This window comes from Euprymna scolopes, chromosome 13 (assembly GCF_053919585.1).
Source record: "Euprymna scolopes isolate OS-2025 chromosome 13, ASM5391958v1, whole genome shotgun sequence".
NCBI lineage: Eukaryota > Metazoa > Mollusca > Cephalopoda > Sepiida > Sepiolidae > Euprymna > Euprymna scolopes.
Genome location: NC_136494.1, coordinates 51,304,430 through 51,323,064, shown reverse-complemented (window position 1 = coordinate 51,323,064; position 18,635 = coordinate 51,304,430). Strand labels below are relative to the sequence as shown.

General features: G+C 27.8%; 1 protein-coding gene across 7 annotated transcripts in view; it reads left to right on the top strand.

Moving 5' to 3' along the window:
• LOC145292018 (golgin subfamily A member 1-like) overlaps positions 1 to 18,635 on the top strand; it is a 250,205-nt gene that overhangs the window by 89,003 nt on the left and 142,567 nt on the right. For 4 of the 7 annotated variants that reach the window (XM_080138015.1, XM_080138022.1, XM_080138018.1 and 1 more), the window contains exon 5: positions 13,347 to 13,409. The exons of the other annotated variants lie outside the window; for them this stretch is intronic. In XM_080138015.1, the coding sequence (XP_079994141.1) occupies positions 13,347 to 13,409 (63 nt within the window). The remainder of the gene's footprint in view (positions 1 to 13,346; positions 13,410 to 18,635) is intronic. 7 annotated transcript variants of the gene reach the window in all.

The following is an 18,635-nucleotide window of genomic DNA, read 5'->3' as shown; positions in this document are numbered from 1 at the left end:
GTTACATTGTTAATTCAGTGTGTTTGAGTATTTGAAAAATATGTACTAAGATATTATGTATATACATAAATTTTCTGGAAATTCTGAAGAAAGGTTAGGCAGAAAAATACTTCAAGTGAATGCACACAGCATTGATGTATTCAGAAGCTGCTAAATTCATTAAAAATAATGTTTTATAAAGATTGAAACATTTGAGCTAAATAAATGTAATTTACAGAAATCTGAAAAAAAAAAAAAAAAAATGACATCCCGTTAGATTATTCATTTATATCATTGGTTTTCCAAACAAACAAATCTAAACAACTTTGTAGCGTGTGATGTAAGTTTTGTAATTAAGTATGAAATGTAACTCTGGGTTATTAAACTAGATAAATGAAAAGTTTTTTTTTTGTTTTTTTTTTTTAATTTCACGAAAAACATTTGGGGGGGGGGTTAAAAGAATAATATTTTTTTTTTACAAAAAACTTGTTAATGATATAGAAAATTGAGTTTTCTATTCTTATTTTCATAGGATAAGTGCACCACTAAGCACATATAATGCATATTCTATGTCCAAATTTAATTTTTCTCCTACTCTAAGAATTTTCATCAAATTGTTTATATTTCATAATTTATAGTACATGTAATCAGGCATACTTTGAATCCATTGAGTAGCTGATAAAAGTATTTCATATATACATTCCTATCAAGTGTTTACTTTAACATCTATTGCCGTGTAGAATAAGTGTAATGGGAGTCATGGTACGAATTAGACAAATGTGTCGTCTAGTGTACCATGATTCATGGTAGAAATTACAAACAAACAAATATAGTGAACAAAAAACATATAATGCATATGTAAGATTCATAAATGAGGGTTGTATTTTTTGGAATGTATACAACTCGTGGTGCAACTAACCTAACACAGAATCTAGTCTTGTAAAAAGACTAGGGACTGTATCATAGTAGAAGTTATGAAAGAAATTTAATAATGAGCCAGTTTAATATATATATATATATATATATATATGATTAAAAATAAAATAATCTTTCTGAATATGTAATTTGTATGTGTTTTTATCCATTGAATTATTTTTTACAGCAAGTCATAACAATATTTACTTTGAATAGCCAAAAATTAGAAATATAAATTTTTTCAAGACTAAATTTTACATGTTAATTTGTTTTTCAAAGTTAAAGCAGCTGATCTTTTATTAATATTCTTGAAATCGTACAACCAATCAAAAGACACTTATAACCAGATAATTGTATTTTTTCTCTGATCAATTAAAGCGAAAACACAACCAAGTAAAATTAACAGAAGTTTCTTCCAAAAATTATAATGTAAGCAAAAAAAAACAACTACTTATTTCACTACAGATTGGAGATTATTTTCCAAGATTTTAGACATTGCCTTTGATATGTGTACATTCATTTTTCCCACATAATAGAGTGTAGTCATCAGCAAATATAGCCATCTCATACACAATTTCATCAAAGAGGTCGTTTATGATTTTCTCCAAGATTTTCTCTCAAAATCAAGTGGATGAGGTTGGGGCTCTTTCAAGTATTGATTCATGGACTACTACTTGAAAAGAATTTGTTAAATGTTAATAATGTTCTTTTTAAGGACAATTATCTCAACTACAACACAGTTATTACATCTAATCATTAATGATATACATCATTTGAACTGAGATAATTTCCTTGAATTTTTATTATTGTTATTATCTTTATATCCTTAATCATATATTGCATGAAAATGTAAAAATGTGCTTGTTTTTCAGAAATCATGTAACTGAAAAGATTGTTATCATAAAATTTTCTTTTTCTTTGCTTTTTTTGCAACTTGCCAATGCTTTGCTGCAGTATACTTTCTCAATTTTTCATTTGAACTAGCACCATTTGTTTTGCTTCTAATCTTGCAAGCATTTCTTCTGTTGCCGATTGCATTTTTGCAGAGGGTTTTTTTTTTTTTTTTTTTACAAGGGTGTCACCACTTATCAAGGCCCAGAGGCCACTCAAGGATAAGGGTTAATAGGTATACATTAGTCATTGTGATTTTAGCATAGTAAACAGTGGGAATTTTGAAACTTGGATTACTTAGGGGGACGATTCAATTAGAACTTGTTCACATTGGTCTTTTTCTTTTTTTTTTTTTCATAGGTATCAACTCATTATCAAGGTCAAGAGGCCGCTCAAGGATAAGGGTTAAAGAGTGTACAGTAGAAATTGGACAATATAATAATCATTAGTAATGAAAATTTGTTAAATTTGATAACTTATATGGAACGGCTCATCAAGAACTTATTTACGTTAGACTTGAAGACAACCATATTGTAGTCAGCCGGAAAGCAGGAAAACGGAAGACAATTCCACAGGCGTGCAGTTCTAATAAAAAAGCTTTGTTCATGGAATCTACGTTTAGGTTTAGGCACAGATAAAGAGTGGGGGGAATTATTGATAGTGTTTACAGCTAGACGAGTGTTTCTTGTGAAAGTTTTGCGAGGGGGGACCATAGATTGAAGCTCAGTCGAACACTTTCCATGAAAATAACGATACATCAGAGACAAACTCGCAACATCTCTTCTGTGAGATAGAGGTTGCAAGGAAGAGAAAAGGACATCTCCTACGAGGCTACGAAGTCTATTTTTAACTCTATCAAGGCAGGCCAAGTCCTTTCTAGCAGCTCCTGCCCAGATGTGGCAACAGTATTCCATCCTTGGACGTACCTGGCTCTTATATAGATAGAGAATTGCATCAGCAGTGAGATATCTACTGGATTGATAGAAAGATTCCACCATTTTTCCAGCGGCCTTGGCAACAGATTTGATGTACGTGTTCCATTTAAGATCAGGAGTAATGGTCAAGCCCAGAAGCTTGTCAAAACTTGAGGCCTCCTGAAGACGAGAGCCATTCATTTCAATTGATGCCAGATGTGGATCAGAATGTTGATGATGTAAAGAGAGGAGCTTGATTTTAGATGCATTAAAAGTAACCAGCTACTCCTTTCCCCATTGTACTACATGCTCAAGATCAGAGGAGAGAGAATTGGAGAGAACTTGGTCGTTTACTGTCTTAGATGTGGTACCATAAATGGTAGTGTCGTCAGCATAAATGTCTACAAATGATGTAAGGATGTGATTTGGAAGATCATTAATGTAGATCAGGAAAAGAGTTGGGCCCAGGATGGACCCCTGAGGGACACCAGCATTAATACTGTGGGCTTCTGATTTTTGCCCATCAACTACTACTCTTATGAACCTATCAGAAAGAAATGATTTAATAATTGAGAAGACATTTCCAGCTATACCATAGCTAGAGATCTTATGAAGTAAACCTTTATGCCATACCCTATCAAAGGCCTTAGATATGTCAAGAGCAATTGCCCTAGAAAGGTTGCCTCCGTCGAGAGATTTGCTAATCCTATGAGATATAACTGTAAGCACATCTGCTGTAGATCTAGCAGAACGGAAACCATATTGAGTGTCACTAAGAAGGTTATTTTTGTTGAGATGGTTGATTAGTGGGGTCGTCTGGTGGCTGAGTGTTCAACAGCCCAAATAAATGTGGCTATGTGCACTGCATCACCCAATGGTTGACTCTTACTTTGTCTAGACTGATCAACCAGTGGGTGACATACAACTGCACCCAATCAAAATCATACACCTCCAACTCATATATATATATTCCAAAAGTAATGTCTCCTAATTTTTCTTCTGCCCAAATGGATCAGAGAGGATTGCAAATTTCATTGTTAAAATGACTAAATTTATGCATTCATGACCTGAAAGTTTAATCTCTCTGATGCAAATATTAACAGTGTGAAACTCTAAGAAAGCAACTCCTGTCATGACATGTGTCAGGAGCAGAAATGCATCATTTAATTCCTTCATGCAGGAAAAAATTGAACCAATCAACATTTGCTGGCACCTGTTGAACGTTTACAAAGCTAATGCAGTTGATACCAGCACAGTTAGGAGATGTGTTTGTCGATTTCAGAGTGGCGTCAGATGTGAGTGACAAAACATGCTTTAGACTTTTATGATTTCATCGCTGGCAGAAATGCATTGAGAATGTAGATGTATAATAGAAAAATAAATTCTGAAGCAGAAAAGGTTGCTTGTTTAATGGTACTATTCACATCTTCATGGCTCTTCAACATTTTGGTTTTGTAATAAAAAAAGTAGGCTTTACTTTTGTAGCGATGCTTGTATATGGTTGAAAACAGTGGTTTTGGAAAACAAAGATGCAGTATGACTGTTAAATCTCTGAAAATCCAGTATACTTTGATCATAGAAATAATGGAGGTGTTCTAGCATCCATCAAAAATAGAAATCAAAGAAACCCTATACCTCATCAAAAGTAACTTTAGTTCTGAATCAAAAATAATAATTCTGTGCCACATCAAATCCCATTATGGACACAACTGGCAAACAATGACTCAACCAGAATTTGGATGATTACAAATTCTTATACAGATACCTTAAATCACAACTCAACAAATATATACTTAAAAATTGCAACAGAAATTGAGTGAAAATGTAAATACCATCTCTGCTAAATGAAGCAAATGCTGAAAGAATAGAAACCAGATATCAAATCTTGCAAAGAGGAGATTATACACATATGTCATATGAAAATTACCAACTCATTCATCCTTGAACAGAAGGATTATCCTGAATCACAATTTACTGTAAAACCAAATATGTCAATTTTTAACACTCACCAGACAATAATTTTCACACACAATATGAAAAAAATCTATTGAAAAACGACTGTTCTTTCTGAAACTATATTTAGTGATACTGGTTATTCAATATACCAAACTAGCATAAGAGTAGGAGAATGTATGTTTGTGTGTGTGTGTGTGTATGTATATATATATATATATATATATATATATATATATATATATATATAAAATGAAAATTACAATTGAATTTACTAAAATGATCCAAGATGGTAAAATTAAAGTAAATTATAAATATTAAAGAATTAATATTTATAAAATTATCTCAGCCAGATAAAAAAGCTCAATAAGACCAAATAGGAAATAGAGCTTATAATATGAGCAAACAGTTAATAAATATGCTAAAAAACACTTTGAAATGAGTTAAAAACATATTTAATCTGAAAAGGAAACACTAGCTAAATGGATAGTCCTTAATCCGCGGAGTTTCGAAGAAATACTCTCCTTCTCATCAGAGGGTAGGAATTAGCAAAATGCGAGATCGGATTTTGCATGCAGAAATATTTGATGAAACAACAAGTAAGTCAAAGATCTTATTTGAAAACAAAATAAGTTAAGCAGAGGAAATATGGTGAAGAAAAAGGTGATTACACATGAATGGAGGAAGATAAAAAATCCAGTGACGGTAAAATCCAAATGTAAAACTTCAAGAAAGTTAAAAGAATTTCCATTTGTAAAATCCAAGGAAATCCCGTAATTGGAAGAAGATGATCCATAATAATCCAAAGGCAGAAATCCATGGAATAATTCACAAAAATGTGTACAAGGAAAAAAATAATAAAAAATAATATTAATAAAAGAAAGATAAGATGTGCTTTTCACTCTACTTCCGAGACATAACTATAAATAAAAAAAGATCTGGGAAGAGAAAGGAGAGAGAGAGAGAGAGAAAAAAAAAGTGATAAAGTTAAATATAAAATATAAAATAAAGGGAAACAAAAGTCAAAATAACCCAGACAGGAAATGTTAAAGGCGCGAAAATATATATATAGGGCAAAATAATATAGGTCAACTGAAATGTACAGGTCATCACTTAAAAAAATGTCAGCAAGAGTTGTTAAAGGACACTAAAAGGAAAATAAAAATAAATATATAAAAAAAAAGTAAGTAAATTCATATAGTAAAATTTAAGTAAATATACATACAAGATATGAACGTGTGGGTAGATTGATATATTAGATAGATAGGAAAGTTTAAAGAATAAAACAGAAAATGCAGATAAAAAACTTTAATTTTCATATATGAATTTACTTACTTTTTTTTTTTCCTGAAATTGCAGATACCGGCCATCTTCTCCCCTGAAATAATTTTTATTTTTTATTTTTATTCTTATTTTATTTTATTTTATATTATATATTATATTTTATTTTTTATTATATTTTATTTATTTATTTATTCTTTATTTTCTATTTATTATATATTTATTTTTATTTTCCTTTTTTATTTTTATTTTCCTTTTAGTGTCGTTTAACAACTCTTGCTGATATTTTTTTAAGTGATGACCTGTACATTTCAGTTGACCGATATTATTTTGCCCTATATATATTTTCGCGCCTTTAACATTTCCTGTCTGGGTCATTTTGACTTTTGTTTCCCTTTATTTTATATTTTATATTTAACTTTATCACTTTTTTTTTTTTTGCGGTATGCATGCTGCCTTTGAGCAATGACAGCTGCGCAAGTAGAAATAAACCATCGGGTAGAGTGGGGTTTGCTATAGAATTTCCATGTGGAAATATTTAATTGCCACTTTGAACCATTTAGTGGTTTCATTTATGCACTGTTCTGCAGGAAGACAAAAGATATTTCCCTATGGGGCATTTCTGATGAGATCCCTGATGGCTCTCCAGTTAGCCTTCTTATAATACCTTGTTGTTTTGAGCAATTGCTCTTCAGCTTTGGGTTGAGAGTTTAGGGCGATGTCTACCATTTTTTTTTTTATACACAGTGGTCACCACTTATCAAGGCCCGGAAGCCATTCAGGGATAAGGGTTATTGCGAGTACATTACGTTAGTGTGGAGATTTGATAAAGTGTTTACTTAAGGGGGCGGTTCATTAGGAATTTGTTAACATTGGACTTGAACACATCCAAGTTGTAGTCAGGTGGGAAGCAGGCAGACGGAACAGAGTTCCACAGGCGTGCAGTTCTAAGAAAGAAGCTTTGTTCATGGAATCCACATTTTGATTTAGGCACAGATAGAGTGGGGGAAATTTTTCACAGTGGATTCGGCTAGACGGGTGTTTTTTGTGAAAGATTGGCGAGAGGGGACCAGAGATTGGAGTTCAGACGAGCACCTGCCATGGAAATAACGATAAAACAAGGAAAGGCTCGCAACGTCTCTTCTGTGGGAGAGAGGTTGCAAGGTAGAGAAAAGGGCATCCCCCACTAAGCCACAAAGTCTATTTTGTACTCTGTCAAGGCAGGATAGGCTGTTTTTAGCAGCTCCTGCCCAGATATGGCAACAGTATTCCATCCTTGGACGTACCATTCTCACAGCGTGATCAGCATTCCTGAGTGGTCTATGGGCATTCGTTACACAATCATCAGGAACTGTGGTCAGAAATAGATCTAGAAGTGAAGCTTCTGATCTTGCTGATCTGGGAAACGTGTCAGAAACGTAACTGTCTGTGATAGGGAATGAGATATAGAGAAGCTATGTGCTATGCTACCAACTGCATCTGTGTAAGAAGAGAAACCAACCAAATTACTGTGGTGGACATTAAAGTCACCAAATACATGTACTTGCGTGCTTGTATCAAGGGAGAGTGCTGTATCTATGCTGCCAGAGACTTGGTTGACTAAGGTACAGTCCTGGGTCAAGGGAGAGCGGTAGAGAAAATAGAAGTAGCTAACTCTGTGTTGCAGGTTACGTCTAAATCACATGAAGGACTGGTCGTCTGATTCTAGTTTGGATTTTCTAGTCAAGGGAAAGGCGTTTGGAATATAGATTCCAAGTCTGTGCATATGTATGTCGGAGTCCTTAGGACAAAGTGGGAGATAACCAGGTGTTAAAGTGATTAGAGGGGATGAAGAAGTATTTCACTTAGTGCCAAGATCCTACTAGACCTGAATATCAAGAAGACCTAGAAAACTGGATAAATGTCACTTTGCCAGCAGTGCGTTCAACACATGTACACACCAAAAATTGCACACCATCAGTGGAGAACCACTCACCATCACCTTCCTGGGCAACTACCAACCTAAAGCTGTTCACAAACCAATCCTGGTTCCCCACCACTTGAAAGAAGCTGTCAAATCCCAGCTAGATGCTGATGTAGCACTGAACATCATTGAACCAGTTCCAGCAGGGACACCAATGACATGGTGTTCCAGAATGATCAGTTTCCAAGAAAGACGGCAGCCTACATAGAACAGTGGACTTGCAGAATTTTAATGCAGCAACAAGACAGGAGACACACACCCTCTCCATTCAGCCTTGTCAAGATAATACCCCCAGGACAAAAGAAAACAATTCTTGATGCCTGGAATGGGTATCAAAGTGTTCCCCTTGTTGCAAAAGCGCGGGTTAACATGACTACCATCACAGAATGGGGCAGATATCGATATTTTCGAGCTTCATAAGGTTTTCAAACATCCAATGATGGTTACACAAAAAGATTGATATCATTACAGAAGGTTTTCCTTGTGTGGCCAGCTGTGTGGATGACTCTATTTTCTTGGGATTATGATATAGCACTATCTTTTTGGCACATTATTAGATTCATGATACTTTGTGCTGAAAACGGAATCATATTTAACTCAGATAAATTCCATTTTACAAAAGACAATGTGGAGTTTGCTGGTTTTGACATCAGCCTTACAGGATACAAACCATCTAAAAAATTAGTTGAGGGCATCAGAGACTTTCTATCACCAACGAATATTACAGGAGTTAGGTCTATCTTTGGTCTGATCAACCAAGTTTCATATGCATTTATCCAGGCACCCGTCACGTCACTTTTCAGAGAACTCCTGAAACAACAGCAGGTTTTACTGGGATGATACATTGGAACAACTCTTTCAGCAGACCAAGGATAAAATCTTAGGCAGCATCTGGGATGGTGTTCAAACATACAAAATAAATCGCCCAACATGCCTGACCACAGACTGGAGTTGAACAGGAATGGGATTTACTCTACTCCAAAAACATTGTAGATGTCCATCTACAATGGACCATCTTTGTGGGTCAGGACACTGGAAGTTTATGTATGTTGGCTCCCGATTTACTAGACCTGTTGAAAGTTGTTATGCACTGATTGAAGGAGAAGCTTTACCCATAAAGTTCAGCTTGGAAAGCTGCAAAATGTTTGCCAAACTATTTCCTCTTTGTAAAACTTATCCTACAACATTTTGACATTCTTTTCTTTCTTCCTTCTGAATTATCATCGATCTCCCAATTACTTTCTTGGTTTATTCTTTAAACGGTTTTCTTTTCAATTTTTCCATCAATTTACTTTTGATAAAACACTATACAAAAAGAAAATTAGCTAAATTTTTTAATTTATGAAATTTTCCAGTGCGTACTGACATACATGCCCATTGTAAAATGAAACACTTATGTTTTTCCCATCTGTCAACTTCAGGAATAACGGGCAGCGAACATGCATTGAATGATTTCAACGCATATACCATTTTAATTTAAGATATTGCACTTCACAATTCACTTGGCGTTGGCAATAACCATAAACAAAACTCAGGGACAAGTTTTACATTTGTGTGACTTACATCTATACCATGATTTCTTCTCACATGGACAAGTATATGTTGCGTGTTCTACAGTTTGCAAATGAGACAATCTCTACATCTGCACAGAAAAAGGGACATCTCAAAACATAAACATACATTTTTTTTGTTTTTTGTGTTCCATTTAAACAAACTGAGCCACAGCAATGCATGGCCTGGTACAGTTATATATATATATATATATATATATATATATATATGTATATGTATATAGGTATACCACCTGTTTTGGCAATTTTATAAGTTCCAAATCTCAGCGACTATTGATCATAATTTAACAAATGAAGGCTTGTTGGAAATCTAATGACCTAAATTGTGTAGTGGGCTTTGGTTTTCATACACAAAGTAAATTTCACAGAATATAAGGATTATTTGATACTGGAGATATTCATAATCATACCCGATTTCCAAAAGAGGGGAGTATAACATATGAAAAATATTTGAAATCAAGTCTCTTTATTTTTCTATTTGAATAAAATTATCTCCCTTTGTAATTGAAATATTTCAGCTGATTTTAAATTTAACGTCACTAACGATTTTAACTGTTAATATTATTCCATTGGCATCTCCTTTGAAAGTTTTTATACATCAACATTTTCAAGCATTCATAAACTACATTTACCATTCCAATGAATACATTGACGATGATACGTACGACTTTTAAAAGGCAAACCATTAAAAGGTATTTGTATTTTTGTTAAAAATATTTAAAATTTACACTCTCTTAATCTTACCTTTCAACCAGATTTTATTTTATTTTATCTTACTTTGTTTATCAACATCAAAAAAGTAACTATTTTTCTTTATATTTTAAATATTTTCCAGATACATCTGCCTTACTTAAAAAATGCTAGGTTCATTTTTGGTGTCTTTAAAAAAAAAAACCCACTCAATATTTTTGCTGGTGAGGAGACCTTGTTTCAAAAAACTATATAATAAGATTATTGTCCAAGACTCATTGTCTATCGCAATAAAAATATTGTTTCCGAAACAATCGTACAATTTATTAATTTTGTTTGTTCTTCCTTATGAAACCAATTTTTAATTTTAATTATAAATTATCAATTATCTTTCTCTTTCTCTCTCTCTCTCTATATATATATATCTTCTATATAAATAAAATGAACTCATTTTTTCCCGTCTGATTTTGACATTAATAGGATTAAAAATCAAGATATTTCATGCAAATATAATATGCACAAACGGCAGAACAATATCTGAGGTGTGTTATAGGCTTATTATTTCTCAAATTCCTCGATAATCTTAGATTTCTATACTTTTTCTGCTGAGAAGTCACGGCCAAAATCGGTTAAGATCAATGGAAGTGGTAAAATATTTTCTCTCTAATAAATTCCTCCTCCCCTTGCCACCACTTAACACCGTTTGGGGATCGTTCACAAGGAACAGTTGAGAAGAGAACACCGGTTTGGCTTTGTAGTTCTTTCATGTGAAGTTATTTAAAATCACTAAACTAAGCTGCAGTGCTCTGTGGCGTAGTGGTTAGCACGCTGGACAATTCACATTATATTTTCACGTTCGCGCCGACCTACCGTAGTCGTTTTTTTTGTTTTTTTTTTCCTAAACAACTGGAATGGACTTTTCTTGGTGGCCGAACTGTTAACGTTGCAGATGTTTTTGTTTTTTTGTTTTTTAACACTTTATTTTCCTACTTTTACTCATGACTCCGGGTTTGATCCTTCCTACTTACCTACCATAACATTTTTTAAAACTCCCCCTCCCCCGTCCCGGAAACAAACACGCTAACCCCGCTAGTACATATATATATATAATATATATATAATAAAACAAAAAAACAATAGAAGTATTTTAACACAAAATAGATGGAAAAAGAAAATATTTTTTATTGTTTAAAAAAATTAAAATAACAAAAACAAAATCTTAAAAAGATAATGAAAAATATAAGATAATAATCAGTTGTTTGTATTGTGCTAAAATATTCCTTAATAATAAAACGAAAGGACAAAATTAAACCATTATTATTAGGAAAATAAGAATAGTATTCCCCTCAACACCATGAATGTTTTAATTTTGAAGCAAGTGGGACTGAAAGCTATTTTATCGCCAACCTATTGATTATATAGTTTTCTTAAGAACTGTTTTGCTCTGAATATATCATTGCTTATGACCACATAAGTGTAATATCAGATAGAATAAGGATATAACATGTTATTATTGTAGCAGATGAATATGCATAAATTTAATGTTTAATTACTAATGAGGATTGAACTGATGTTTATTTTTACTTTACAAAAGAAAGGTGGGTAAATATAACCAACTTTAGAAATATAATCTTCAATTAAAAATGTATATGTAAAATTCTAAATATATTTACAATTTTGCTAAGTAATCATTAATTTAAACTGTTTACTGAAATATATTTAAATTGATCTCTAAAGAGCAGCATGATGATTCCATATGTATATAACTATGATATATCATATTTATATAGTCATAAGAAAAATAATAGTACATACATTCTTTACTTTCTATTCTAAGCAACATTCAGTTTGTATTCTTATTTTATTTGAGAGTTATCCACTGCCTATTAATGATTGGAGACATGTAGAATTTTGACTTATCATTTTTTTGTGAATAATAAAGATGATACAAAATACAAAAAGAGTGATTACTCTTGCTTTCTCACATCTTTTTTCTTTAGAATTGATTTCTAACCAATGCCATGACTCAAGATTATTGTCTGTTTATAAATCAACTAAAAATTAAAATAGCAAAATGACCTTTTTCTCGGGTTGCATATTGTATCTTGAATTAATTTTCTTAGGTTTTACATTTAAATCTAAATTTTACTCTTGATCAATCTTATTCAGTCGGCACTGCAGAGAAAATGTAGCATCCTCTTAAATTATGATGGTACTTATCTTCGTCAGCAAATTAATATAAGTTTTCTTTTCAGAAATTTAGACAGACTGATTAACTTTTCATGTTACATCTACAAGAATTATTGGTTTTTTAATTGTTCTTATATCAAACATAACTAAAAATAAAAAAATAACAGGATTTCTTTTGTGCACACATGTAAAGGTTTTGTGATATTCTTGTTGCTTTGAGGATCAAACCAAAAAAGCAAAAAAAAAAAAAAAAGCAGGGATTTGGCAAGCATGTTGCCAGCTTGATGGCTGAACTGGAAAGAAAAAAAAAAGGAAATGAACTTCTGAGTTATTCTTTTTATATGGATGACAACATCATTAAATCAACCAATGATTAACTGCTCCATCGTTATGTGATCTGAAACTCCACATATTAGGAAAAAACAGCTCCAACAAGATTTAATATTTTTGTGTTTTTCTGAACTTTGATTGTATTAAATTTATGTTTGGCCAGAAATTAATGTTGAGCTTTCAATTTTTAATCATGGGCTATTGCTCCCCCCTCCCTTTCCTGCCCTATTTCATGATCATATTTCTATTTTATCAATATCTTATGCTTGTCTTTGCTAACTGTTAACATACAGGTATTAACATACTAAAGCACTTGGAATTCATTATTTTTAAATAAGGCAATCATTATATGACATTTGCTAATCATACAACTAGAATCATTTTTAATTGGAATTATATTTGAATATTAAAAATGGTACTTTTCAAATTTTTCTTTATTTGCAAAAAATAAAGTTGAAATTCAAAAATGTCTGTATTTTATTAGAACAATGCAAACATCCTTCTAATTTCTCGTTTATTTAAAAATTTGGGTGACTTTCCTTTGTCAAATGGTTTTAACTTCAGTGTCACTTGACACAAGTAATCATTACTAATCAACCCTCTTGGCTTGTACGTACACAAACCCATTACTATTGAACACTCTTCAAAATTCACCTGCTCATTTTTCAGATATTAAAGATAAAAAAAAAGCTGTTGAAAAAGTTGAAGCTGCTGTGGAAGAAACTCCAGATGGTTGGTACAACTGTTCATAAAAGTCACTAACTTAATTGTTTGGAGTGAGATTATCAAAACTAATCTGAATGAGATAAGTATTTAAATGCTAAGCGTGAGAATACTGGGAAAAGATGTCAAAGTGAATTATAAATAAAATGCATTAATAATGATTATTGCTTTTTTTTGGACTAACATAGATTCTCAACTTTTAAGTTATTCATCTTTTTGATTAGATTGCAAAGAAAATATTGATGCTATTTTACAGTGTTGTAAAAAATAATTTATGCTACATATCAATATCAAATATAAAAATGTGATTAAAGAAAATCAATTCGGATTACTATCTTCTTTTCAAGCTTAACAATCTTTGTTGAACTTTAGAACCTATACAGAATTTTGAACTGGACCCTTTATTAAATCTGCAGCTTTTTTTCCTCAGTTATTACCAAGTAGAGGTGCTAAGTTATTATTGACTATACTAAGGATTGAACTTTAAACCACCAAAAGACTATTACTTAGAACTGACTGTTAAAAAGCACCTTTACCCCCTGCGCCATATGCCCATGAATGAAATATTGTGAAGATGAGAACAGTAATTCAAATAATTAATCTTTATCTAAAAAAAAAATTCTGAAACAAAAATGTCTGTCAAAATGTCAACGTCTGTACAAATATAACCTTAATATCATTAATACATTAAAAAACTTTTCTACAGTATTTCCTTCCATTACTTTTGATGTTTTGCTTTCCTTAGCTGATATAAAGTTTAAGAATCAGTTATTTTATTACGACTGATCATTGTATTTGAAGTTCTCCAAGTATTTTCACTGATCAAGCATCTTATCAAGCATGTGATTTAAAATATGAACATATTGTTCCTAATGAGATACAATATCGTAAAATAGTGATGAGAGGCTTATAAAAATTCATTAAATGAAATTAAGAGGAATAAGTCAAATGGCATAAATATTTATAATTTTTCTTTAAAGTGTTCTTTAAATACAACTAGCAGGGAGACATAATGTTTCACTTCCATATTTTTATTGTCATTAAAATTGGTGAAATCGTCCACCTTTCAATCAATTCTGCTGATTGCCTACTCTAGTTGGAGACCCGTCATGGTGCAGCGGGAGGGAGCTTCACATGCCTCCCGCACTGACTTAGTCCAAAACACAGTGTAGAGAACTTACTGTTGATTTTATAAAAATATTTTTATATATAATGGTTATATACTGTTGATTTTATAAAATTATTTTTATATATAATGGTTATATACTGTTGATTTTATAAAATTATTTTTATATATAATGGTTATATACTGTTGATTTTATAAAATTATTTTTATATATAATGGTTATATACTGTTGCTTTTATAAAATTATTTTTATATATAATGGTTATATACTGTTGATTTTATAAAATTATTTTTATATATAATGGTTATATACTGTTGCTTTTATAAAATTATTTTTATATATAATGGTTATATACTGTTGCTTTTATAAAATTATTTTTATATATAATAGTTATATACTGTTGATTTTATAAAATTATTTTTATATATAATGGTTATATACTGTTGATTTTATAAAATTATTTTTATATATAATGGTTATATACTGTTAATTTTATAAAATTATTTTTATATATAATGGTTATATACTGTTAATTTTATAAAATTATTTTTATATATAATAGTTATATACTGTTGATTTTATAAAATTATTTTTATATATAATGGTTATATACTGTTGATTTTATAAAATTATTTTTATATATAATGGTTATATACTGTTGATTTTATAAAATTATTTTATATATAATGGTTATATACTGTTGATTTTATAAAATTATTTTATATATAATGGTTATATACTGTTGCTTTTATAAAATTATTTTATATATAATGGTTATATACTGTTGATTTTATAAAATTATTTTATATATACTGGTTATATACTGTTGATTTTATAAAATTATTTTTATATATAATAGTTATATACTGTTGATTTTATAAAATTATTTTTATATATAATGGTTATATACTGTTGATTTTATAAAATTATTTTTATATATAATGGTTATATACTGTTGATTTTATAAAATTATTTTTATATATAATGGTTATATACTGTTGATTTTATAAAATTATTTTTATATATAATGGTTATATACTGTTGATTTTATAAAATTATTTTCATATATAATGGTTATATACTGTTGATTTTATAAAATTATTTAATATATAATGGTTATATACTGTTGCTTTTATAAAATTATTTTTATATATAATGGTTATATACTGTTGATTTTATAAAATTATTTTATATATACTGGTTATATACTGTTGATTTTATAAAATTATTTTTATATATAATGGTTATATACTGTTGATTTTATAAAATTATTTTATATATACTGGTTATATACTGTTGATTTTATAAAATTATTTAATATATAATGGTTATATACTGTTGATTTTATAAAATTATTTTTATATATAATGGTTATATACTGTTGATTTTATAAAATTATTTTATATATACTGGTTATATACTGTTGATTTTATAAAATTATTTTTATATATAATAGTTATATACTGTTGATTTTATAAAATTATTTTTATATATAATGGTTATATACTGTTGATTTTATAAAATTATTTTTATATATAATGGTTATATACTGTTGATTTTATAAAATTATTTTTATATATAATGGTTATATACTGTTGATTTTATAAAATTATTTTTATATATAATGGTTATATACTGTTGATTTTATAAAATTATTTTCATATATAATGGTTATATACTGTTGATTTTATAAAATTATTTAATATATAATGGTTATATACTGTTGCTTTTATAAAATGATTTTTATATATAATGGTTATATACTGTTGATTTTATAAAATTATTTTTATATATAATGGTTATATACTGTTGATTTTATAAAATTATTTTATATATACTGGTTATATACTGTTGATTTTATAAAATTATTTAATATATAATGGTTATATACTGTTGATTTTATAAAATTATTTTTATATATAATGGTTATATACTGTTGATTTTATAAAATTATTTTATATATACTGGTTATATACTGTTGATTTTATAAAATTATTTTTATATATAATAGTTATATACTGTTGATTTTATAAAATTATTTTTATATATAATGGTTATATACTGTTGATTTTATAAAATTATTTTTATATATAATGGTTATATACTGTTGATTTTATAAAATTATTTTTATATATAATGGTTATATACTGTTGATTTTATAAAATTATTTTTATATATAATGGTTATATACTGTTGATTTTATAAAATTATTTTCATATATAATGGTTATATACTGTTGATTTTATAAAATTATTTAATATATAATGGTTATATACTGTTGCTTTTATAAAATGATTTTTATATATAATGGTTATATACTGTTGATTTTATAAAATTATTTTTATATATAATGGTTATATACTGTTGATTTTATAAAATTATTTTTATATATAATGGTTATATACTGTTGCTTTTATAAAATTATTTTATATATAATGGTTATATACTGTTGATTTTATAAAATTATTTTATATATAATGGTTATATACTGTTGATTTTATAAAATTATTTTTATATATAATGGTTATATACTGTTGATTTTATAAAATTATTTTTATATATAATGGTTATATACTGTTGATTTTATAAAATTATTTTTATATATAATGATTATATACTGTTGATTTTATAAAATTATTTTTATATATAATGGTTATATACTGTTGATTTTATAAAATTATTTTTATATATAATGGTTATATACTGTTGATTTTATAAAATTATTTTCATATATAATGGTTATATACTGTTGATTTTATAAAATTATTTTTATATATAATGGTTATATACTGTTGATTTTATAAAATTATTTTTATATATAATGATTATATACTGTTGATTTTATAAAATTATTTTTATATATAATGGTTATATACTGTTAATTTTATAAAATTATTTTTATATATAATGGTTATATACTGTTGATTTTATAAAATTATTTTTATATATAATGGTTATATACTGTTGATTTTATAAAATTATTTTTATATATAATGGTTATATACTGTTGATTTTATAAAATTATTTTTATATATAATGATTATATACTGTTGATTTTATAAAATTATTTTTATATATAATGGTTATATACTGTTGATTTTATAAAATTATTTTTATATATAATGGTTATATACTGTTGATTTTATAAAATTATTTTTATATATAATGGTTATATACTGTTGATTTTATAAAATTATTTTTATATATAATGGTTATATACTGTTGATTTTATAAAATTATTTTTATATATAATGATTATATACTGTTGATTTTATAAAATTATTTTTATATATAATGGTTATATACTGTTGATTTTATAAAATTATTTTTATATATAATGGTTATATACTGTTGATTTTATAAAATTATTTTTATATATAATGGTTATATACTGTTGATTTTATAAAATTATTTTTATATATAATGGTTATATACTGTTGATTTTATAAAATTATTTTATATATAATGGTTATATACTGTTGATTTTATAAAATTATTTTTATATATAATGGTTATATACTGTTGATTTTATAAAATTATTTTTATATATAATGGTTATATACTGTTGATTTTATAAAATTATTTTATATATAATGGTTATATACTGTTGATTTTATAAAATTATTTTTATATATAATGGTTATATACTGTTGATTTTATAAAATTATTTTTATATATAATGGTTATATACTGTTGATTTTATAAAATTATTTTTATATATAATGGTTATATACTGTTAATTTTATAAAATTATTTTTATATATAATGGTTATATACTGTTAATTTTATAAAATTATTTTTATATATAATAGTTATATACTGTTGATTTTATAAAATTATTTTTATATATAATGGTTATATACTGTTGATTTTATAAAATTATTTTATATATAATGGTTATATACTGTTGATTTTATAAAATTATTTTTATATATAATGGTTATATACTGTTGATTTTATAAAATTATTTTTATATATAATGGTTATATACTGTTGATTTTATAAAATTATTTTTATATATAATGGTTATATACTGTTGATTTTATAAAATTATTTTATATATAATGGTTATATACTGTTGATTTTATAAAATTATTTTATATATAAT